Raw genomic sequence first — 25,537 nt, forward strand, 5'->3', positions numbered from 1 at the left:
GGCAGCAGCGTGAGGGTGAGAGAGCGCCAGCCTCCTTTGCGCCTTACAGCGTCGGGCTGAGAGGCGGGGAGGAGCTGGAGCCGAAGAGGCAGCGGTTGCTGCTCCTCCGCCTGCGCTGCCTCCGCCCCTCCATGGAGTTTTATAACTTGCCGGGTTTCCGCGTCCTGTGACTCTGGTCAGGTGGTTCCCTCGCTCTCCACAGCCGCCTGCGGGAGGACGCGCCTTCCCACCAGAAAAGACGGAGTTGAACAAAGAAAGTTTGCCGAGCGGCTGCTGCAAAGCTCTAGGAACCTTCCCCTTCTCGCCCGGCTCCCCCTGAGTGTCGCTGGCGGCTGGGGAGCTCCCGGGGCAAGGCGGGCAGGCAGGCGGGCGAGGGGCGCGAGAATGGCGGGGGGAGGCGAGAGAGGCGGCGGCGGCGGCGGCGGCGTTGGCGCGGGGCAGCCGGAGAGCCGGGAGCATCTGTTCAAGGTGCTGGTTATCGGCGAGCTGGGCGTGGGCAAGACGAGCATCATCAAGCGCTACGTGCACCAGCTCTTCTCGCAGCACTACCGGGCCACCATCGGCGTGGACTTCGCCCTGAAAGTGCTCAACTGGGATAGCAGGACCCTGGTCAGGCTGCAGCTGTGGGACATCGCAGGTGAGGAGGCGACAGGCGGGCGATGCCGGCTCTCGTATGGAAAAGGCGCTCTGCATGTGCTCGGAGGCCATCCCTCGTTATGCGGGCTTTATGCGCTCTTGAGTAGAAGCTTGCTTTTGGTTTTGCTTACTTGGATGGAAAGTCAGTGTGATGTAGTGGAGAGAGGGCCGGGCTTGTCTGGGGAAGATGCGAGTTCATATTCCTGCTCACTGGGTGTATCTAGGTCAGCCAGTTTCTGTTTCGGCCTTAACTCGCCTTATAGGATGGGCATGATCAATAGGGGAAGTAGAATTCATATATGCCACTCAGAGCTGCTTGGAGGGGGGTTTACCCCAATGGGTCTGCCATTATTTACTTGTTGGGGAGGGGGAAGAGCCACTTTCTGCCTGTCAATTTTCTAAATGCATATGTTTGTGTTATTTGGAGATACAGTTTGATAAAGTTTTTCATGTATCTTATCTATGCTTTTCCATGCACACAAGTCTTTTGTATATACCCACATGCAAGCAGAGGTACTAAGCCTTAATGTGCAAACCATGTATATGTGTAAACTTTTAAAACATGGGCATAGGTTAAAGGTCTGCATGTGTGACAGCTGTGGAGGTTGTGGGGGTTCGAAGATGTTTCTACTCTTGTGTTGCATTCTGGATTTTCCAGAAGTTATCAGTATCAGCTTAACTAAAATATTTCTAAGTGTACTTTTTACATTATTCCAGACTTCTGGTGAAGTGTGTTAAAAACTCTGGATTTTGGAAATGAGTGTTATTCTTTATGATTTATGGCAGTTGCTGTGTTGTTCAATAAAAGGTGTTACTTCTTGTTTTAGACAAACTTCTAGTAACTGTAAGTTGCAGGGAGCTTTTGATGTGGCATTTTCTTCAGTTGCTTCACTACAAGGATGTAGTCTTGAAAGAGAAGTCTTCCCAGTTTTGCAAAATTTGTTGTAATAGTCTCTTCGGTTCCTCTTTTCCTTTGCTAGCTCCCAGTTTGCTCTACCTTTTAAGACTACAAACTGTTTTATATAGCAGTGGAATGCAAGAAGGATTTCTTTTTCATCTGCCAAGTTGACAACCTTCCAGTTATGGGATCAGCATTCTCTTCCTAGTACCCGCTCCCTCTTCACAACTGAGTCCAGCAACTATTTATCATAGAGTGGGTCAGTTAGGGGGAAAGCTACTATAACTGCAATCCCCCCACTCTTAATTTAAAGAAGTAATGTGATTACTGCAAACCTTTTGCTCTTCTGTCCTTTTAGTTGGTTGAATTGATGTGATTGCAGAGCAGCTTTGAATTGGGGGTGATGCATAGGCCGATTTGCAATGACATATTTGGATAGGCCAGATTGCATGCAGCAGCATTTGAGCTTTGCAAGTGTACTTTAACCTGGGTGGCATCAGGCAAGTTGCTCACCTTCAAATACTAGCCTGTAAAAGTGAATCATAATGACTAACTTAATAAGGTTGCTAGGACTGTAAAGCAGCCTTTATATAAATGTACTGTTAAAAACTCCATTCTGATAGTTGATTAAAAATGAAGGTTGGTCACTTCTCTTTTGAACATTTGTGTTACCAAAGCAGTCACTAATATGGGGAGTATTTATATTGGTGTGATTTTTCCAAATCCGCTAGTAGCCTAGAAATGGTCCTTGTTACATATACTTACATTTACACAACCAGTACAATTTAACAGTGCTAACAAGCACCACCTGTAATTTCTATGTTGCTGTTACTGCCTAATTTGGGGGCGGGATGGGGGAGTGGGTCTGATTATTGATCTCAGATTCATTTGTAATAGCTCAGCAAAGGTTTCTGACACCCAGTTGTTAAAGAGCAGCAGTAAAATGACTTTCCCAGCTAAATTAGGCTGTTGAATGAAACAAGCAAATCAGGAATGGATTTTTGTGTGAAAGAACTATGAACTTGGTACAGTTTGGCATGGAAAAAGAATTCCTGGACTCAGAATGTGCTCTGAGGGAACTTGTTGATTAATTTTAACAGTATGTCCTTTGCATCTGATTCTGAGGGGTAGGTCTTTGTGTTCTTCTAGTAAACAAAAGTACATCCGACAAGCCTGCCCACCCCAGGTGTAATGGTTGAAAAAACAGAACACCAGTGTTCAGTAACATATATATGAGTCTCAACTGACAGCCAAACTGTTGCAAATGTTTGTTTCAGATGCTGGGTTTCATCGGGTTCTATTGAAATTAGCTTTTCAAGATGAGGTTGCAGATTGATGTACTGATCTGCAGATATTGGGTGCTTTTGATCTAGTCTTTTATTTTTATTTATCTTAAGGCTGTTCTACAACAATAAATCTAAATAGTGTTTATTGTTTTCCTCGATAGAACAACAGAAAATGACAACCTGTTGGCAGTACTAATGAGACTGATGGTAAAGGACTAAGTTTCAGATATTCCACATCTTAACCTTTCCCAGACAGCATCAGATATGGGAATAGGCATGACAGGGACAGGGATAAATGAAGTTATGCAGCATCCTATAACTGCCTTCATTCAGCACTTGGCATAACTTATGCCAGCAGTGTCACTGGTGTAACTGAAATGCACCACATAGGAGTCAGTGGAAGGGAAGCTAGTGAAGGTTTGTGCTGGCCCCCCACCCACCGCAGGTAAAAAACACAAACCTGGCCAGAAGCAGTTAGAATGTGGCTTATGTTGCACCAGAGATACACGGGCATGGTTAGAATTCCTTTGTGACTGTTGTATTTTCATCACATCAGGATGAGAGAATTGGCTAGTTTAAGTCTCTTGTCTAGTTGGTTCCGAAGCACAGTGTGTGAAGAACCAAATTCTGGTCTCCAAAGCTTTGTGTTACTTAATGGTCTGATCTTTCTGTGGTCTGGCACCTTTCAGTTTTCAGCTAATCAGTGCCATGAAATGTACTTGTAATTGGTTGCGCTTCATAAGTTAATGAAGTGCAAGTCAGTAGAGCGAAACATAACAATGCAGAGAATGCAACCTACCTGGCAAGGAGCCCGCTGAACCAGTGTTCCTTTTGTCAGTCCCCTAGATGTTTTGAAGTGTGTCCAAAACAATTTTGCTCTGCACTTTCTACAGAAGTGGTTACCCCAATAATAGAACAATATAAACATTGCAAGATACAAACACAGCGATCACGTGAAGTACTGAAACCATACGTTCTTGGAGAAACTGCCAAAATGGAAAAAGCTGAAGTTTTACTAAGGTAGCTGTGTAAATTCTGATTATTCCTTTTATGAGCAGTCTTCCACACAGTGGAAGTCTTCCCCACAGTGGTAGAAACTCATATATATGTAAACTAGGCACCAAATGGCTCCTCAGACCAGGGTCACAATCACCAAAATGGAATGCCTTGTTTCATTTTTGGGCCAGACGACTTGGAAGTAGTATTTTTCAATACGACTTTTTGGTTCCTGAAATTCATTCTGATTGTGTAGATAAAATATAATGGATAGAATTCTACAGGATGTGTTGCTAGTGCAATGATCCCCAGGCATGTACCTCCAGATGGTGGAGACATCAGGTGCCATCTGTTGCCAAGAAGTGGTCAATAGCCAGGTGCAAAATGTGCCTGGCAACCTTCAAACTCTGCTTCCATGCAAGCAAGTCTCCCTGTCTGCCCATAGAAAGCTTCAAGCCGTTCAACCTATTTGTACTTGCAAGATGCCATTCAAAATCTTGTGACATACAGCCATTACTAATGTAACTTAATTTCAAGTGGATTTATTGTTACATGCTGAATTTTAAGGCCAGGAAATATGTGTGCCCAAATTAGGTTACTGAGGCATCTGAGTTGATGATTGCAACCAGGGAAGCTAAAGCACACATGTCTGACAAGAGCCACTCTGACCCTAGAGCCGATTATCTTCTGAAAGAAACAAGTAGGATCTACAACAAAATATTGTCATTGTGGACTGCTCTACTTCTATTTTCCTGCCAGTGCTTTCTTACAGGATACTCCAATCCATTAGTAAAGAGACCCCTGGCCATTAGGTCCAATCGTGACCGACTCTGGGGTTGCGGCACTCATCTTGCTCTATAGGCCGAGGGAGCCGGCATACAGCTTCCGGGTCATGTGGCCAGGATGACTAAGCCACTTCTGGCGAACCAGAGCAGTGCACTGAAACGCCGTTTACCTTCCCGCCAGAGTGGTACCTATTTATCTACTTGCACTTTGACATGCTTTCGAACTGCTAGGTTGGCAGGAGCAGGGACCGAGCAACGGGAGCTCACCCCATCACGGGGATTCGAACCGCCGACCTTCTGATCGGCAAGTCCTAGGCTCTGTGGTTTAACCCACAGCGCCGCCCGCGTATTAGCACACTAATGCAAAACTTGGAGTTGCATAAACATACTGATGTTCCCTCTTTTCCCCCTTCACTGACTGCACTTGAACTCCTGATGATGCTTCCCAGCTGAGTTTGCTATAAGAGGAAATAATGAAGGTTAGAAGTAGAGGTTCCAAGAATATTGGGGGGGGAGGTGTGAATGTTGAGCGTCCCCTGTAATGGGGTAAGCCCTTAACTAGGCTCTAATCTTGGTACATGCTAATGTCAGTGTCTCTGTGTATGTGCATTACAAAACCTCATGCTAGCACAAGTTGCCCAGGATTTCCTAGTTTACTCTTCCAGCATAATTTACGTTGCCATCCGTTTAAAATTGGGAACTAAGTTTTCTATGGGCTCTTATTTCAACGTTTGTTGATTTCAACAACTTTGTTTTTGTTTTTCATGATAGTCGGCAGGAGCCAACTCTTTTAAATGTTAAATCATGAGGGGTTTGGGGTGGGAAGGTGAGGAAAGCATTTAGAAGTAAGTTCCATTAAATTCAGTGTGACTTTCAGTGTAATCCTCAACATGACTACTCAAAAGCAAGCTCAGATCAACTCAGTGGGGTTTACTTCCAGGTAACAAATTATAGGATTATGGCAGTGATGGCCAAACTTGGCCCTCCAGCTGTTTGGGGACTACAATTCCCATCATCCCTGACCACTGGTCCTGTTAGCTAGAGATGATGGGAGTTGCAGTCCCAAAACAACTGGAGGGCCAAGTTTGGCCATCACTGCCATAATCCCATTGCAGGGGACGCATACTTGTAAAGGAAATGATGAGTAGTAATGAAGAGCAGGCAGGCTGTGAGAAAGTTATAGTAGGGATATGAGGCTGCTGCTCAACTGTTTGCTAGGCTGAATATGTGGTGCCTGAACATGGAAGTTGCTTTTCCAAAGAGAGTATCCACCATAGGCTAATGGGAAGTGGTTAAGCAGCTAACAGGAGTGTTTGAGCAACAGAGTTTTTTAAAAATAAAAAGTGCATGGCAGTAGACTTCTCTGAAGTACCATTCTTGATAAAGATAAATGAGACTCTATTTTATTTTACAGTAGTCTCAAATTAAAAATGGTCTTTTTCACTTGAAGAATTCAAAAGGAACAAAGCATCACACTGATAATCTCTTAACCATTCCTCTGACAACTCACCCAAAAGAATTGTAGGCTGCAGTCCTATGTGTGTCTATTCTGCATTACAATAAATTGTCCTTGGTTAGGTACCAGATGAATGTTTCGCAGCAGTAAATATGTTTGGGGTGCATGCAGATAGTAAATGGAAGGGTCACAATGTTCCTACAGATGAGTTCCAGTTGTCAGATGCATTCATAAACTGAACGTGCAAGTTCTTAGTAAAGCTTGCCCTTTAGAAAAAGGGAGTGACGATCCAGAGTGAGCATGTGATAGTCATTCTCTTTAATTTTTCATATTGTCTGTCTTTGCAGTATTGATGTGTGGCGACAGGCAAAATAATTCTAGGCTTGTTTTGTTTTTTAAAATGAAATGTGGGTATCTGAAGCAAATAGGGAAATGACTCATCTACATAAAATCAAGCTTAAAATCAATCAAAGTTGGTATTTATATCATGTATAAAAACAAATTGTATTTTCAAGTGGAAATGCGTGGCTAACTAGGGGTAGAGAATTTAATTGCAGGAATCAAGAGTGAGTTGAGACTGTTTCAATATACATATGATGGCTGCTGCTGATGTATAAGACTTGGTACATACTTCCATGCCTTTTCTTTTTAGAGCTTTGGTGGGCGCAAGTGCTGCCCGCAAGTAATTTTTTGTAGCCACCCTTTGGTTGGCTGTGAGTCTGCCTCTCAATCCAAAGCCCTTTCTGAATGGGCTGACTGGGAATCCAGGGATGGTGAAGCTGAAGTGGGGAATGGAATACAAAGGCTACCTCATCTCCATTGATGGTTACAAGAGCATGCAGCTTGCAAATACAGAAGAATATATTGATGGTGCATTATCTGGAAACCTTAGTGAAGTTCTGATAAGGTGTAACAATGTCCTTTATAATAAGGGGTGTGAAAGAAGATGGAGAAATGAGAGAATAACTATTTTTGACTGTGTTAATAAATTTAGCTGTCAGGTTTTGTGTTTTTGTTTTTATATGAGAGACTTGGTGTATAATTGTTTTGGCCATTCTTCAGCGAGTACTGAGTGCAGCCAGTAGGATAAAACTACAACATTAATTTAGGGCTCATCCACACTTACTTTTTGCCCTGTGCTTTCAAGGCACAAGTCTGTGTTTTAACCCTCTATATCCTAGCACCTTCCGTCCCACCACCTCTTTCCACAGGAAGACCTGCTCTTTAACATTGAATCGGAATTAATGGAAATTTGGGTTTTCAATGAATTGCCATTTCATCCAATTCAGCAGTAAAAAGCTGGTTTTTGTGTGCCTAGAAACCCGGCAGAAAAGAAAGTATGGATAAGCCCTTGGACAGGCATACCAGAACTATTGGGAAAGATACTTGACAGAGCATCAGGCTTGGAATTGATTATGACAGCGTGTCTCCCCCCCCCCCAACAAACCCTAAGCACAAATCTTGAAGAAAGCTTTTCTATATTTATCTTTTGCTGGTATTGAGCACCCTTAAGGCTTAACAGGGTAGAGAGGAGAACAGATATACGCTGAAGGTGTAAATCGTGAGCCACGCTGATATGTCTGGTATTTTTGGTTTTGCCTGAAAATGTAAGCCTTCTACAGAGTCATAATAAATTAAATCAAACTTGCAACAGGATATGTCTCTTCTGAACACTCATTAATCTTGTCATTTGGCTATGCATGATTTGGTTATGTCAACGGATATAGGATTGTTACTTCATTTATTAACAGTGGCCCATATGGCAACTTGTTTTAACTGGGGGGAAAACTCATGGACTCTTTTGTCAGACGAGTGGATTTTGCAGGTCTGGAAATTGGCAAATATATTCTACTGTAACAATTATATGACAGTGAGGGAAGGTGGACAATCTAATGATTTGTTTATTGAAAAATAGAATTATTCTTATCCTTTACTGGTGCAATAAAATGTGACAATTTCCATCCGCATTTAGGAACACCATAAAGATATATTGAATGGATTTACTACTATTTGGGAAGAATTTATGGATAAAAGAAAGTTTTGTTTACTTATATTGTGATAATTATTCATCTGGCTACTTTGTCTTTATAATTATTTTATTACATCATCTTTTACTATACTTTTCATTGTAATAATAATAAAAATTTAAAGTAAAGTAGTTATTGGTAAGTAAAAAACATGCCTGTGAGCGAGTGGAGTTAGGGAATGTGCATATTCTGGATAGGATTGTATGCCCTCCAAAGATATGGGTATGCAGTCTGAGGAGACTCCTTGATCCATTTTCATCACTGGAAACCCAAGCAACCTCTGTGTCTAACGAGTGCCTTTTGCCTGTTTCAGCCAGTGCACCAGCAATAACCATTGGCTACTAAAGCCTGGCCACAGTACATTAGCAACCTGAAGACTAGGCTACAGCAAATGAGTGTTGTGTGGGGTCGCCCTTAAGATTAGCTCAGAAGCTGCAATTGGTACACAACGCAGTGGTTGAGTTGCCAAGTGGGCCATCCTATTGTGCGTGCGTAGGCAAACTAAGGCCCGGGGGCCAGATCCGGCCCAATCGCCTTCTAAATCCAGCCCACGGGTGGTCCAGGAACCAACGTGTTTTTACATGAGTAGAATGTGTGGTTTTATTTAAAATGCACCTCTGGGTTATTTGTGGGGCATAGGAATTCATTCATATGTTTTTTTCAAAATATAGTCCGGCCCCCCACAAGGTCTGAGGGACAGTGGACTGGCCCCCTGCTGAAAAAGTTTGCTGACCCCTGCAAGTATTGCACATATATATGACTCCTGCCTTAAAAAGAATTGCATTAGCTGCCAAGCTAGCCTGAAAAGGCTTCATATGCAGGAGCTGTTTCAGGAGAAGTCCTTGCCACGACCCAAGGCACTGTGAAACTAGGTATATATTTACAAGGGGCTTTAGGCAGTTGTGCCTTGAACAGCAGTCCTGTATGAGAAATCACACATTTTTTAAAAAAATGGTGGGAGAGGGGAGAGAATTGGGACTTGTACTGTGCCTGTTAATTGCTGCTTGCTTGCTTGTCTCCTCAATTTTAAAGCAGAATTTTTTGTTTAAAAGTTGGAATAAGCTGCTCTTGGGTGGAGGTGGGTAAACTTGCCACTCATTTGCATACACAACTGTTTTCCCCTATGCTTTATCCTGGAAAGAAGACTTAAACATATAAATAAATAGCCTTTGGAAGACAGATTGGCAGGAGTAGCAGTCCAAAGCAGCTAGAGGGTAACATGTTGACAAATGCCGAAATAAGGCATGTTTATTTCCCCTTTTGCAGTAGACTTCCTCCTATGTATGCACTATGAGTGTTTCAGTGTGGCATAGGAGTCAGCTTTTCTGGAAATGCAGGCTCCTCTTGATCCCGGCCCAAGTATGTTACTTGCTTAATACAGGTGGTGGATTGCAAGAGCAGATCACAGTGTTCCAGTTCAGATACAACTGCCACAGAAGGCCTTCCAAAAATGAGTAGTGTGTGCTAATGCAAGACTTAAGCAAAAGTCCCTGAGGTCTTGTGGCTTGTGGCTTTAGTTTTGCTCTTGTGGAAAGACATGGTAAAATGTAGAAGTGACTATTCATTCTTTTTATCACATGAGCTAAGTCTTGTGAATGGAGATCCATTAGCCTGAGTTTTAAGCTTATTTTCAAGACTCCCGATTAAGCAAGATAATAAGGAAGTGCTGTTTTGTGTAAATGTGTGGTTTCAACTCGATTTTGAATTAGAAATTTGTTTCCTCTAAAGCAGAATAATATGTTCAAGCTTGTGCCAGTGTGCAAGTCTAGGGATTGGGGGTTCAAATCACAGGCTGCCAGAAGTTGATGAACATCTGAGGCTAACTAGAAAAACAGGAAAAGTTACAGAAAATAGCTGCAACGCTTGTGTCTACCCACTAACCTTTCCCCGGTTGTTTTAAAAGAGTATGTCTTGAAGATAACTTTGTCTACTTTTCAAAACGTATAAACAACATCACCAGAGTAGGAGGTAACAGAACAAACAAACAAAACCCCCCAAGAAAATTATAAAGTTGCAAATTAAAATGGCTAAAAATGAAAAACACAGAAGCGGGATAAAATCCAGATTTAAAAGCAGCAGGATGGAATCACTTGGTATAAATTCTAGGCACTGACATGAAATCAGCTGGGTAAATAAAATAGTCTTGGCATGACAGTTGAGAGGAATGGTGCCAAGTGGGTCTCCGTATCCAATAATAATATCATGGAGGCCCAAATCTCCACTTGGCCATTAAGGCTTCTGGGTGCCCTTCTGGGTGCCCATTTGTGGTGGTAGACTGGTGATAAGTGGACTGAAGATGGTAGAGCATAAAAGTCTTAATCTCAGGGTCATGGGTTTCAGCCCCATGTTGGGCAAAAAGATTCCTGCATTGCAGGAGGTTGGACTAGATGGTCCGTGGTCCCATGATGCACAACCACCCTAGGAAGAAGCACCTGTAGCAAAGAACCCAAACATGAGGTCCCCTGCTTCTCTGCAAGGAAGCTGGGAGGCAAGCACTTGCAGCGCAAATTAAGTTACTTCCAGTGCAAGGCTTGCCAGGACATTCGTAGAAGGGCACAGTCTTGACTGTGAGCAGAAGAATCACAAGCCTCCAACTGTAAATCTAAAATGAGAAACAGAAGAGACTGGCAAAATTAGACTGGGATATGAGTTTTAAAGCTATGTCAAACGCTTCCCCAAGTCTGCTTAGATTAGGTAGTAGAAGGTGTTGAAAGAATACTGAGGTAGAAGGGATTTCCTTTCAGATATTATTAGCAACATAGTGTGCATGTCTCCGAGTCAAGTGGAGCTCTTAAGGTTAGTTTATGCAGTTTATTAGATGTCATTTCCAAAACAAGACTCATGGCATTGCAGAGCAGTTAAAATGCACTAAAGTTCAAAACAGTGCAACCCCACCCCCACCCCCAACACACTAACACATCAGGGATAACATTAGTGGAGGCCAGTACAGTGGTACCTCTAGTTATGAACTTAATTCATTCTGGAGGTCCGTTCTTAACCTGAGACTGTTCTTAACTAGAGGCGTGCTTTCGCTAATGGGTCCTCTTGCTGCCCCTGCTTCGCCGGCACACAATCTCCGTTCTCATCCTGGGGCAAAGTTCTCAACTCGATGTAACTCTTCCAGGTTAGTGGAGTTTGTAACCTGAAGCGTTTGTAACCTGAGGCGTTTGTAACTCGAGGTACCACTGTATGTATGAAATCAGCCCCTTGTATCACATTTTATGCAAATTCCTGACTTGCTTGAATTCAGTTCCCTGGATTCGTGTGTGTGGCTAAGAAAATGGTAGCCTGGAGAGAAGAACAAGCTGCACATGACTCTGGCCCTGAAATTTCTCTGCTAGATACAAATAAGTCAAATAACTTACAGCACATTTTAGCAGTTAGTTCAAGTCTCTTAAAAGGAACCAGGAAGAAGCACGCACCAGAGGTTACAACACCTCCCTCTGTATAAATTGGGTCATTCCTCTAACTGTTTGTGTTACTTCAGAAGATGAATGGCCTTTAAAATTTCATAAGGCAGAAGAGATGATAGAAGTGTGGTATGGCAGGTCTGCCAGTTCAAGAGGTTTCAACGTGTTTAAAACCTGTGATAGTTGTTAGTTGTTGGCAGAGCAGAATAATGTGAGAGCTTGCTTCAGCATGGGCTGTAAAGTGCCACACAGTATTGTGCAGAGATGTTAGACTGGCTTTGTAGCCTTGGCTGCTTTCCAGACAAACTTGTGGCAAGCAGATGGGAAAGGAGGGAAGAAATGAGAGAAGAAGGTGCTGTCACACCACTTGTTATGTTGTAACTGTTTCTCATTGGGGCAGACTATCTTTCAGTTAGGGTCTGGCTCAAACAAGCAGGTAAGTCATGGTGGATTATTATTATTATTATTATTATTATTATTATTATTATTATTTGAATTGAATTTATATACCGCCCTATACCTGAGGGTCTCAGGGCAGTTCACAGAATAAAATCAAGATATAAAACCACAAAATACCTAATAAAAATAAAAACAACAACCCGATAGCCCCCCGCCAAAAAAACCACAAAATTTAAAATGGCATAGGATGTAAATCGGATCAACCAAAGGCCTGGTTAAAAAGGAGCGTTTTTGCCTGGCACCTAAACGTGTATAATGAAGGCACCAGCGAACTTCCCTGGGGAGAGCATTCCACAGACGGGGAGCCACCTCAGAGAAGGCCTGTTCTCGTGTTGCCACCCTCCAGGCCTCTTGAGGAGGAGGCACACGAAGGAAGGCCTCAGAAGATGATTTCGGGTCTGGGTAGGTTCATATGGAAAGAGGCAGTCCTTGAGGTATCTCATTCCTGAGCCATTTAAAACAAAAGGAAATTGTACACTTTGCTTGTAGTCAGTGGTGATCAGTTGGGGTTTCCAGTATGCAACTTGTTGCCGTTTGTTTTTGCAAATATAGAAACCTCCATTCATTTCTCCACACTTGGATTCTGTACATGGAGAACCACTGAACAGGGCTGAAGTGTACACACTGTATGAAGCGTTGAAACCCCTAAGACAAGGCAAGGCGACTGTTGAAACTGGTTTTGAGCAATCATCTCTTCAGAGCTGACAAGTGCATTATGTCTTCCTTCTGTTAAAGGAAGTGAATTTTCAGTATCCAGAGCTGTTTTAATTTTAGGTCAACTTTTACCCTTAGGATGACAGGAAAAGCAATTAAAAATATATCTAAAACCAACTATAGCCTTTTAAAAAAACATACAATGGAACATACATTTCAGGGGGCTAAAACTGGTTTGTGACTTCCTAACACACTTCTATACATATACATATAGCCCCATCAAACATTGTTTGGTAGAAGCTCAACTTTACCATGTACCTGCAGCATGGGAAATGTTGGAGAAGTACCCAAGATGTAAGCAGGATGTGGTTCACCAGAACTTGTAAAAGAAGCATGAATGGTTTGGGGAAAGAATAATGAAGGTTCAGAAGGCAACAGTCACAGAAGAGAAGTGAGCTGACATGCATGGAATAGGCATTCAAGACTGAAGGGGCCTGGCCTTGGATGTGGATTTGTTTTTTTACTTTTTCAGGTGCAGTAGCAGTAATTTGATTCAGCAACTAGAAATAGTGGACCAGTGGTGGGGAACATGTTGCCCTGGATGTTGTTGAACTCTGCTCCCATCAGCTCTAGCCAGCATGACAACGGTCAGGCCTGATAGGAAATAGCAATCCAGCAACAACTGGAGGGCCACAAGTCCACCACCACTGGAGTAGATGGGTGGTCTCATCCTACTTACAAGTCAAACCCTACTAATCCTATTGTGTGCAAGCTAAAGAAACTTTGAGATCCTGACTTTTCAGTTCTGTGTTGTGCTTAGCAGAAGACCATGTTAAAGGGTTTCTGTCATGTTAAACTTCAAAACTTTTGCCCAGTTTTGAACACCTACAATCTAACAAGGAAGCTCTTGTTACTATAAGTTTTGACAGAATTTGCCTGCACCCTCACCATTACCTCATTGACTTGTATAAATATCCCTGGCTTCATCCAATTACTGGTGGAAGATGCTAGTTTTATTACCATTGTCCTAGGATTAATTCATGGTAAGTAAGAGCACATATGACCATTAGATATGGTAGACGTTCTGAAGACTAATTAGGCTTGCACAATGCTGGTGCATGTGCAGAGTTCCAGTTAAAGTAAGCTTCTCAGTAACAGTACAGTGGTACCTCAGGTTACATACGCTTCAGGTTACAGACTCCGCTAACCCAGAAATAGTACCTTGGGTTAAGAACTTTACTTCAGGATGAGAACAGAAATCATGCGGCAGCAGCAGGAGGCCCCATTTGCTAAAGTGGTGCTTCAGGTTAAGAACAGTTTCAGTTTAAGAACGGACCTCTGGAACAAATTAAGTACTTAACCCAAGGTACCACTGTACTTGCTGCTGGAGTTGATGCCCACATGAGTAGTGTTTTAACAGGCACTGTGTGCAATAACTAACTTTGTGAATTGAGAATTCCACTTTTCTCAAACGTGATATTGCAGAGAATACCAAAGGATTCATGGGGCAAGGTGTTTTGTGTGTTTGCCCTTGACTTGATCTAGGGATGGATTAAGGTATATTCTAGAACTGGTGTCAGCTTCAGTTTAGCTGATGGACCTAGTTTCAGCAGATTACAGAATGCTGCGTTGTAGCCAGATATGTGTGACTTCATGGGAAGCTGAAAATTGCACTGATTTTCTGGTGCCAGATCCATCATCTTCAAATGTTTTATCCTAGCACCTGAAGTATAGTTTTATAATGCGTTTAGTGAGAGGCTTTTATGTCATTAACTTGGCTGGTTAATATTACAACAGTGCCTACATGAACAAATTACAAGATAAAATGTGGAATAATGATCCAATTTTTCATTACTGTGCTGACCCCAGTACCATAGAAACAGCCTCCCCGTGCCCTGTTTAATTCTATTGCAATTTTTAAGATCAGCATGCATAATCCTCTTTTTGACTGTGTGATTTGTCTCTACAAAAGATAAAAGCCTTCCATGCAAGATATCCAAGATAACTTGGATAGTTTATAATTATACAGGTTTTTACAAACTTGGCATATGTGGTCAGAAAGGGCGAAAGGGAGGACTGGTTGATATAGCGTCTTGCATTGTTGCAAAAATCAGTTGATGTGGGGAGGAGGGGAAGAAAAGTCTTGCATAGTAGGAAGTCTTGTGGAGCCCATAACCCAAAATTGCTGCGGCTACTGCCTACCTAAATCGACTCAGTCAAAGCAATTCTCTGATAGTGGAAGAAAGGTGTGTTCTAAGTCCTAGCCCAATGGCTTCGTTAAGCAGCCTGCTCTCAACAGGCCAAAAGCCAATTAAATCCCCACACACACCTTAAGTGGTACTGTAAAAATTCTAAACATAGTAGCCATGTTAGTAGAATTGTTCTGTAAAACACACATGCAGTAGTTGTTCACAGTACTACCCATGAAAAGTTGGTTCATGTTGGGCTGCCCAACCTATCATGTGACAATGTTGGCCCGAAAACAAGAAGCAGAACTAGATGAACCATTGCCCTGATCCAGCAGGCTCTTCTTATGTTCTTAAATGATAGAATTTCATATTGTGGCATAATCAGGAGTCTGAGCTGTTCATGGTATGTCAGCTAATTCAGATGCCAACTCTGTCTACCAACAACTTGCCCAACCTTTCTGTCAACATCTTCTGGCCTAACTGTGAGCTATTAATGTTTTAACTGAAGTCCCTGGCACAAATTTGATAATTTTGTGGTGAAGTGGTTAAACTTTGGAAGGGAATCCTTGAGCATGGAGCTGGATGGACTTTTTTCTGTTGCTAGGTGGGTGGGTGTTGCAGTGGGTGAAGCCAGCAGCATGTGGTTTTGATTTATCGATCCAGAATTTGCTTCAGTTTGCAACATGGCCACCTCTCATTACAATTCCCAGTACCATACAGATCTCATTGGAAGTAAGCCCTATTGGTTTTAATGGGATCCCCTCAAAAAGTCTACAGGGGGTTTTGTACAACATTCCAATACAGCTACTGTTCTGGAGGTTAAGTTAAAGTCATTCCTTTCTGACTTTAGTGTGCTATATACAAATACACACACCAACATATATAATCATAGTAAGCAGTTAAGTGGCAGAAAACTAACAATTGTTCCCAGACAGCCAGGGGCAGAGGAACGTGGCATTTCCCTAACCAATACATCCAGGACTAAAAAAACAAACAAAAAAAACCCTGTTAACTTTTATTCTCTTCCTTTCTACGTGAAATGAGGGGGGATGCAGTTAGGAAGTCAGGAAAAACTTAAGAAGAAACAGGAAGGGAAGACCTCTGGCATGGAAGAACAGGGTAGATTCAGAAGGGTGCAGAGGACACACAAAACGATGTCAGGGACTTCAGGTTGGCCACCTTGGCATGTGCTCTGGTGGGATCTTTAAAAACTTGCTCCTCCTTTCTACCTTGTACACAGGGTCATTAGGCAGATAACCTCCAGCACTTGACAAGGGATCTCAATCTCCTGTTCATCAAAAGACGTCCTAGCATTCTTAGTACTTACTCAATGCTTGACCGTTAAGCAACTAGAATTCTTTTAAGTTATTATCAATGTGTAAATGTTAGTTTAATCCCTTGGAAATAGGGTACATGAATTTTGCAATAAAACATGCACACCTTCAGCCATGAATGATGGCTTTTGCTTGAACGACTAATCCACTGTTAAGCTGAGTAAAGCTATTGTTTTGGGGATTAGCTTGAAGGTAGATGTGGCCAGGGTGTGTCTGTGTCTCAAGCCTACTTTGCAACAACAAGGGGTTGGGCCAAAGGTTATCTGAAACCAGAATGGGTCCCCCAACATCTCAGGACATGCACACACCCCTGTGCAGACATCCTAGGCTCTAGGAACATAGGAAATGTCTTGCATACAAGCAGAAGAGCTTGATGCATCAGGCCAATGGCCCATCTAGTTCAGCATCCTGTTCTCACAGTGGCCAACTGCATTTATATTAAAAGCCTGAAAATAGAACCTGAGTGTAACAGCACTCCCCACTTGCAATTCGCAGAGTCAAACCACTGGTCTATCTAGTTCAGTATTGCCTACACTGATGGGCAGCCACTCTCCAGGGTTTCAGACAGTGGAAATTCCTAGATCTATATGGCGATGCTGATGACTTTCTGCATGCAACGCAACACTTTCTGCATGCAAAGCACCAACTTATGGCACTTCCTCCAGGCTCTAGTGCATGTCTCTGATGTCCTCTACATATCCCAGACTTCTGCAGGACTCTGTTCACCATAGATGGACAATGTGTTCAGGACCTTGTACAAATCGTATTCTTCACTCTTCCAGTTGACCCTTCCAGAGTGCCCAATCTGTGCTGTGCAGGCCAATGGTGTTTGGCCAGATCAATTGTTTACTGTTGGATTCCCTAAATTCTGTAGGGGGCGGGGATCCTCAAAGTCTTGTGCAGGCAGACTTCATTATTTCACTCATCTCTAGCTCTTCTGAGTGCTAGCTCAATTGGACATACATTTTGCCATATTCACATGATCGGCTGCCAGCTGCCACATAACCTGATTATCAGTATTGAACAACCCCTTTTTGCTTTGGCTACTTTAAGAAAACAGTGCCTAGTGCTGCCCTTCGTAACATTTGCCCTCTTGTCTTTCAGGTCAAGAACGTTTTGGCAACATGACCAGAGTGTACTATAAAGAAGCTGTCGGTGCTTTTGTAGTATTTGATGTCACAAGAGGCTCAACATTTGAGGCAGTTTCCAAGTGGAAACATGACTTGGACAGCAAAGTGCTTCTCCCAAATGGCAGCCCAATCCCTGCAGTTCTAATTGCCAACAAATGTGACCAAAAGAAAGACAGTGGCCAAAATCCTTCTCAGATGGACCAGTTCTGCAAAGAAGGAGGTTTTGCTGGGTGGTTTGAAACCTCTGCAAAGGTAAGAATATTCTTAAACCAGGGTAAGCTTTAAAGCTTATGTGTACATATGTGAAAAACAAAAGCTGTGCAAAGGCACACTTACAAATTGAATTACAAAAGTTTCTGGCCTAAATAAATGTTTGTTATCTGATTTCTTTCATATATCGGTCTGATTTTGTCTCAGATACAGTTTTGGGGAACAGCTATTATTATTATTATTTCAATTATTATTAGTATGATTACTTTCTTGTGACAAATTCTGTTACAAAAGAGAAAATTTGAATACAGCTCTAAAATATGGCATAATAAATTGGAAAAAAATGTCGCACAATGTGTATTCACTATCGCCCTTACCACCGAAGTCAATCTGTGTTTGATCATGTAAGAAGCCAAATGTCCCAGAGCTTATTGCCTATCCTTTATTAATTTCGATGTGGTTCTTAATTTAGTGTAAATAAATCTTCTTGCCATGTAATTATGTGGTATATGATACTTATTTGTTTTAGTCATATGGACGGTGAAGCATTAAAATCCAGGAAATGAAACTTTAGACCAAACTTTATAGTTAATGGCTGTGCTTTTGATCTAAAGAGCACATCGCCTGAAACAGTAACGGCTTCTAGGAAGCTCAGACACATGTGACTCTTAAAAGAAATGCAACCCCACTGCTTCTTGCTTTGAGCAAACATTTGAATAACTAGAATCACAACCCATTTCTCATGATAAATGTGTAAGGAAGCATAGCTCATTGGCAGAACATTTGACTATAAGTTCCAGTTCAGTTCTGGGTGTTCACTCAATAGTGGTTCTTGAAAGGAAGACGTGTAGCTCAGTAACTACTGTAAGTATATCCTTGATGTTCTAAGGGACCCCAAGTTCTAAGTTTCATGTATCACTGCTTTAAATGGCTTGAGGTAGAACAGCTGATGCTGCCACACATAGCTGACTAATTGGGGCAAAATTGCAGATGGGAGCTAGTATAATTTTATCCTTCTGAAAATCACGCATTCAGGTGCAGATGTTGTCCACTTTTGATAAGGAATGGGCATTCAGGTCTAAATAGGCACCCACATTCTGCCCCAACTACTTAATTGAACCACACATATGTAGATGCAGAGAAATCTTGCCCCATAGCAATGGTGGGCAATGGAACTGCTTGTACAGCAAGATAGAGAGATGTGAATAAGGCACTAGGAAGTAATCTTGATTGATGTGAAATCTCAACATGTTCACTGTCTGATCCCTGCTTAGCTAGGCTCATGCAGGGGAGAAGCAAGCTCTGAAAATGGTAGTGATGCAGCTGCAGGAGTGTATCTGTGCTGCCAAAGCAGCCCCCCCCCCCAAAGACAGGAAACTAAATTAAAAGCTTTTTAATGCAGCAGCTTCCATCCACCTGAAGATCATTTTTCTGTGTAGAAAATGAAATTCAACATGGCACTGGTTTTGCACTGGCCTTAGAAAGGTAAAGTTGCAGACTTTAACCTTAAACCAATTGCATGGAAGCTGAAATAACAGTCATGAAGTGCTTTGCTTGTAAACTTTAGTTCCGAACAGTTTTCATAAATGGTTTGAATCATTGTATCAAAACACCTTTTACACATATACAGCAAGTCTTCAACTTACGCATGGGTTACGTTCAGGGATCGTACCTACAGCCAAAATAGTGTATTGTCAAAACCCATTGAGTGCATTGGTGGATGGGATTGCTGAAGTCTTTTTTTCCTGGATGCCCAGCCCCTTTTTGCCCCCTTTTAATTTTTTTTTAGAAAAGATTTGCCGAGCACGTAAAGCTGAATGTGCATTAAGTTGTGGGCTTGTTGTACAAGGCTTGCATGCTGAAGAGGTGGCGTTCTTAGATTCTTCTACACACGAAAGCATTAACTTATCTCCTATGGTTTCCTCCGCAGGATAATATCAACATAGATGAAGCTGCTCGGTTCTTGGTAGAAAACATCCTTGCAAATCTCAAAGCCTTTCCTAGTGAAGAGAATGATGTCGGGAGACTAAAACTGGAACCGGGTCCTCTGACAGCAGAAAGCAAACCTCAGTGCTGTTAGTTACATCCAATCTTGCAGTGACACACTATGTCAGAGCAGCGAGATTCCTGCTCCTCATGTTGGACTGCTGCTATGGTGCTTCATCATGACAATCCTAATGGGGAATTGTGTTTTGTAGAGTTGATCACACTCCAGGCGTTTACACACTTTTTTCCTTGTTAGGTAGGACTTCAAATTGCCTTCTACGCTATATCATTGTCTGGTTGTGAACCATTTAGCACAGTTGAAAGCTGCCTCCAATACGAAAAGGCAGTATTTATCCTACAAGGCAAGGGTCAGTATGAGTGACTCAATCCCAATATTTATCTTTCACAGTGCAATTTCAGAACTAGAATAGGAACATCTGTCTATGAATGAAAATGTTCATTTTGATAAGTGCTATTATCGTTTGCTTATATCCCCTTTAATGCATAAAAATCCTGTAGCTGCCCCCTTTTGCTTTTCCCATAATGTCTCCTCCATTCGTCTTGAGCACCAGGGTCACCAAGCCTTTAGGGACACTTGGCACCCAAGAACACTTCATTTCTGAAAAGCACAAGACTGATATTAAGCAATGGTAATCTTAAACTCTATTGCTTGGAAAGTCGGGATAGGAAGATTATGCTGTTTGGAAGGGAGTGATAAGGATAAGTCAGTGCTGTCCCATCTGACTCAGATAATGGAAACAAACATTCCAGTACACTTGCATACATTGCATCTGTTCACAATTAAACTTTTAAGGAAAATCTCCCTTCTTGCACAAGCACAATTCTTTCTGTATGTTCTTATGGTATCTGATGGGTTAAAAATGAATAATGTGCCTGATTAAACTGTCTCAAGAATTTTTAAAAAATGAAATCAGATTGCAACACAGAACTGTCAACTTCGATCTTTTAACTGATAGGTGTACGAGTAGAGACCTCTTCTTAATCATGCTATATTTATAGTACCTGTATTTTTCCACTTTTACTATTCTACACAAGGAGTCACACTTGATTCAAGTCTTGCACAAGAACAATTTGCAAATGTGGAATATATTATTGCTTTTATTACTATTGCTATCTGCTAAAGCTGTGTGTGCAAAAATAAGAAATCTGAAGTATCTGTGCAAAAACTGCCTTATTCTTATGGTGTGTGAAATGGGGTGACTTCTGTAAAATATTTAACGCATTGCATATTACAATCTTAAAACCTGTTAATCCTGTTTTGGTTTCTGCACCTTACACCTATATAACATAGCATGCCAGCCACTAGACATCTTGAAGTACTTTTGACCTAATATTTCTGAAGGCTTAAACTGGGTCACATCTATTTATGTGACCAAAGATGTTTTGATATGATTTAAATGCCAGGCAAATATTTTTTATGATGTAAATGCACAAGCCTAGAGTTTTTAGAAGGTATGTTCAGGCACTTTGTCAAGAATCCAAAGAGAACATCTCATGTTCCTAGACTTCTGTTCTAGGCTTGCACTAATTTTGTTGAATTCCACAAAAGTCAAAGCCCCTTTTAATCCCGAATCCCCTAACCGTTGTGGTTTTCATTTAGTTTTCTAAAATAAGTAAAAACATTTGGAATAGATTTTAATACACATGAAGTGCAAACCCAAAATGTGAGGTTGAGTAACTCATTGTTTTAAAAAAATCAAAATACGCTTCCTAATGGTAAATGTAATGGTAAAGCATCCTATAGCCACCTTCTGCACCCCAAACTTGCTGCATTGGATGTGGAGGGGGTGGGTAATTGTGTTTACATTAACAGATGTGTGCAAATGAACATGTTTATAAAACCTCATTAGAGATGCAGGCTGCTAGCCTCCAGCACTTCTGAGTAGGGCAATAGACAAGAGACATTCTTTGGGGGCTCATTTTTGCCAGGCTTTCAGTGTTCTGCTTAACATGGCAGTCCTTTGAGCAGAAGTAATCTCTGCTTGTAAGGAAACAATCTTATGCACAGGTCAGCAAGACGGATAACATCACACTACTTGTTGATACTTGTCCAATGTGAGATCAATTTACAAGAAGAAGAAAAAATAGTTTTGTATACTTACTGTGAGTTCATGCTGTCCTTGAGAAAGCATTGCACCACTTTTTCTTAAGAAGGAATTCTCACTTCTGCAGCTTTTTAATTAAACAGTTTAGTTAAATCTTATCTTTCCAGTTACACGTTTTTGAATATTTCTTCCCAAAATCTAAGTGAGAAGTTTACATTGCATTTTGACAGTGGGTGTTTAGAACTCTGATATCGGCAAGCTCCTCTGATCACTTACAGAATTCTTAGAACATTCAAAAGCTAAACTTCATTGTGGCATATAAAAATAGGCTGAATTCATATCACATGATTTGTGCTATGTAATGGTAAAGCATCCTATAGCCACTAGAAATGTACCAAAGGTGGGGAAAGAGACATCTGCTAGCTTGGTGATAGTAGCAAGGCATTAATTCATGCTTACCAAATATTTATTGGTGTGCCTATTTAACTATTCAAAGCACATTACTGTTGATAGGGGGTCTTCCATGGATGTTGTATTGTTCTAAATGGGAGCAAAGCACTTGCATAAAGGGGCATGGTGGTGCATTTTGGCATAGGGGCCATAGAGTACTCACTGTTGGACCTCAGTCTATCTGTATAGTACAGAATGTGGTATTAGCTGTAGAACTCAGCTTAATTTAAGAAAACAAACAAACCTTTTGTGCCTCTTAAACTAGCTTAAAGCATGTAGGCAATGCTTGGTGGAGCTCAAAAGCCAGAGGCAGTATTATATGTAATCTCTAGTTTGGGGGGGAAGTGAAGCATTAGTGCCTGCTGTTCTCTGTGAGTAGCGGAAAGAATGTTGTAAAGTAAGTTGTTGATAGCTCCCTCCTTTCTATATCTTTTAACCTTAGCAGCATAATTGTATAACTTGACTTCCGTGCATGGCTCTTCAAAAGTCACTATTGTCCAGAGAAGACAATAGTCCAACAGCAGTGACCCCCTTTCTCCCTTTGAAGTTCATTCAACTCTTGTCTTATAATTGTCACTCTTAAATTTGAAGGGTAAATGAAATGTGGTTTATTCCCTGGCTTAATTTCGTGTTTTTCTCAAACTGCACAGTGACCTTACTGCTCCCTGATGAGCGACTGAAGGGCTGATGCCTTCCACTGTAGAATATTTAGTTAAAATCCCTACACTATAAGGGCTGGGAAAGATCTCTGCTATGTGCTTGGACAGCTGCTGCCAGTCAGAGTAAACAGTACTCGGGAAAATGGAATGATGGCCCTGGTGTGTGAAGCCTTTATATTTGTATTTCTAAGCTAATATTCTCCCTTAACAGCCTTGTCGTGAGGTTAATTTTGACATGATTGCCAGGGCTAATGATAGTTACAGTCCCAAGACACCAGAAGGGCCAGGATGGAGTAGGCTGGCCTAATTCGATTTCTAATTTCCTGAATGATGGGCAAGAACCATGTTCTGGTTCCCCCCCCCCCCTTCATTTTGCTGTGGTTTGTCCTCTAGTTGAAATGAAAGATTCTGTAACACTATACATACATGTGTGTACATGTACAATCACTGTTGTTTTTCATACATCTGTGTTGTCCACTAGCTCTCCGGGATTAAGAACAATTTCTTCTCTCGGAATAATTTTTCTTCCTGAGAACTAGTTGTCTCAACTTGCTTCTGTGTCCTTTTCTTTGTTCCTAATTTACTTGCTCCCGCCTTAAGTTTTTAACCATACTTGGGGATGGTCAAAAATTAGTTACGAAACTTTGGCCTTCCCCAATCTTGAGTCTCCAAATATTGTTGGACTACAGCTGCCATCATCATTCCTGACCATTGGCCTGCTGGCTAAGGATGATTGGAAATTGTAGTCCAAAAATATCTGGTAACCCAAAATTGGGGAAGGCTGACCTAAAGGATCCTTGCCACAATAAAATAAAGCTTGAGACCTATTGTATATATGAGATGAATAAACTGAGCCAGCAGGTGTAAAATGAATGCTTAGGCTGTGTCCAAACTGCTTACTCACAGAATATAACCCATGACATACTGGCAACAGTTGGTGTCCTTGCATCATCCTAGTTGTTAACCCTGTTTGGGACTCTTGATTGCTTCTGTATTTTTGGGTCCTGGTTGGATGTGGCACTTTATAACCATACAAGTTCTAAAATATTTCCCACATTAAGGGCATAATCTGCTGCCTAAGAGTTATATAGTGCACTCTAATTCTCATTGTTCAGTTTAGCTGTTTCCCTGCTTAGCATCAGTGCATAGGTGCATGGGCAGGTAATGAGACAAGGCAGTTTGGGGAATGTGTAGCCTGCATATTCCTTCCACATCCAGCTTGTGCCACCCTCTGCATCAACACTAACTAGGAAGATGGGTCTCCACTGAACCCTTTTGGAATCCAACATGTGTTGCCTGTGTCTGTTTAGGCACTAAAATATGTACCATATATTCTAAATATTTTTGGAAGAAAATATATGTTGGTAGTTTTTCTACTTTGTACACCAAGTTTTTAATACGAAATCCAATTGTGTGTGTAAAAGCAAAAGCAATTGTCTACTTTGATTTGCTCCAATACAGTGCTCAGGATCTGTTCTCTGTTCTCATCCTTGCTTTTTTGACACTATTTTTGTTTTCTAAAACTTTAAAGTGCTCTTTATATTTTGTATAAATAAAATTTGTAGTCAATACATTGTGTTTCTCTTCTCTTCAGTGGGAGTCAATAATTATCCCATGTGGGTTAAGTACTGTACTGGGAGATGTTTTGGTAGAAACGGAGTATGGATTAACAAACGTCCAAAGTAACTGAGTAATTCATTTCCCCAGAAGATCCATTATTCCCTTAAATTCTAGGAGGCTTCATGAGCTTTCATTGGACAGGTTTTAGAAGATGCAATGATCTGTACATTCCCTGCCTGCCCTGTAACTGCAACTGATACTGTAAAAAAGAACCCCAAGCAAGTCAAACAGTTCACAGGAATGAGTCAGACCCAAATCTCACCAGTCTTAATAAGAGAACTGGATAGGCTGCATCTCTCTGCTGTGTACATTTAAGGCTGGTCCGCATATGTAGCAGAACAAAGCTGTCCTACATGGGACTGCATATTTCAGACTTGTTTCACTTTTTTTCAACACTGCTATGTTAAACCTCTCTGCAAGCAGAAAGCCAATGCAGTTGGACAAAAAATCTTTCTCTCCACTGCATTGTCTTCTGCTTGCAGGATTTTTTTAAAAAGCAACTACTCAAAAGTACCGTAACACCACTCACTCCTTGTCTGAAGTGATGCATTCCATTCTGCTGTATGTATAGACCAGTCCTTCAGACGTAGTCCAGCTGGAGGACCACAGGATCCCCAATCCTTGCAAATCTGAGTTACTTGAAAATCTGTTGCATTTGAATGCCAAACTCCTTCCCCTGTAATGTTTTCTTTCCCTTGTTTCCAAGAAGTATTTTGCTTTTACTCCTCTTTCCTTGAGTGTGCCTCACTGCTTGTACTGAGCACAACAATTGATCTGGTAAGATACTCCCAGGGCAGGCCCAAGACATTTTGGCACCTGATGCAAACTGCAAAGTGGTGCTCCTTCCCTGCCAGGAAAGAAGAGGTGAGTGAAGATCTACATCAAGAATAAGGGTGGGGAATAAAAATCTACCTAGGGATCTGCAGATCCTGCTACCTGAGGTGGTCACCTCACCTTGCCTCATGGGTGGACCAGCTCGGGGTACTCCAGTATCATTATTCTGTACTGTAGGTCATAAATTTAAGAGTGGCTTCTGACACCCTTGTAAAAGGTAAAGGTACCCCTGACAGTTAAGTCCAGTCACAAACGACTCGGGCGTTGCGGCACTCCTCTCGCTTTACAGTCCAAGGGAGCTGGCGTTTGTCCGCTTCTGTAGACAGTTTTTCTGGGTCATGCGGCCAGCATGACCAAGCCGCTTCTGGCGAAGCCAGAGCAGCGCATGGAAACGCTGTTTACCTTCCCGCCAGAGTGGTACCTACTTATCTACTTGCACTTGGATGTGCTTT

The 25,537-nt window shown here is 41.8% G+C and overlaps 1 protein-coding gene and 1 pseudogene across 2 annotated transcripts; both read left to right on the forward strand.

The window, feature by feature from the left end:
- The first annotated feature begins 155 nt into the window (after positions 1-155).
- RAB32 (RAB32, member RAS oncogene family) lies at positions 156-24,202 on the forward strand. Its single transcript, XM_083607845.1, has 3 exons — positions 156-637; positions 17,235-17,512; positions 19,401-24,202. Exons 1-3 carry the CDS (start codon positions 385-387, stop codon positions 19,548-19,550), a joined length of 681 nt encoding a protein of 226 aa, XP_083463971.1. The 5' UTR covers positions 156-384; the 3' UTR covers positions 19,551-24,202.
- LOC310759013 (small nuclear ribonucleoprotein F-like) lies at positions 5,492-7,023 on the forward strand (annotated as a pseudogene). The gene is made up of 2 exons: positions 5,492-5,541; positions 6,776-7,023. The product of its transcript is annotated as a small nuclear ribonucleoprotein F-like (transcript).
- Positions 24,203-25,537: the final 1,335 nt, after the last annotated feature.

Source organism: Podarcis filfolensis (assembly GCF_964270895.1).
Source record: "Podarcis filfolensis genome assembly, chromosome: 3".
Taxonomy (NCBI): domain Eukaryota; kingdom Metazoa; phylum Chordata; class Lepidosauria; order Squamata; family Lacertidae; genus Podarcis; species Podarcis filfolensis.

Coding starts and splice junctions, on each gene's coding strand:
- RAB32 (XM_083607845.1), top strand. CDS start 385: ATGGCGGGGGGAGGCGAGAGAGGCGGCGGCGGCGGCGGCGGCGTTGGC. Junction 638..17,234: donor GCAGCTGTGGGACATCGCAG/GTGAGGAGGCGA, acceptor CTTGTCTTTCAG/GTCAAGAACGTTTTGGCAAC. Junction 17,513..19,400: donor GGTTTGAAACCTCTGCAAAG/GTAAGAATATTC, acceptor TTTCCTCCGCAG/GATAATATCAACATAGATGA.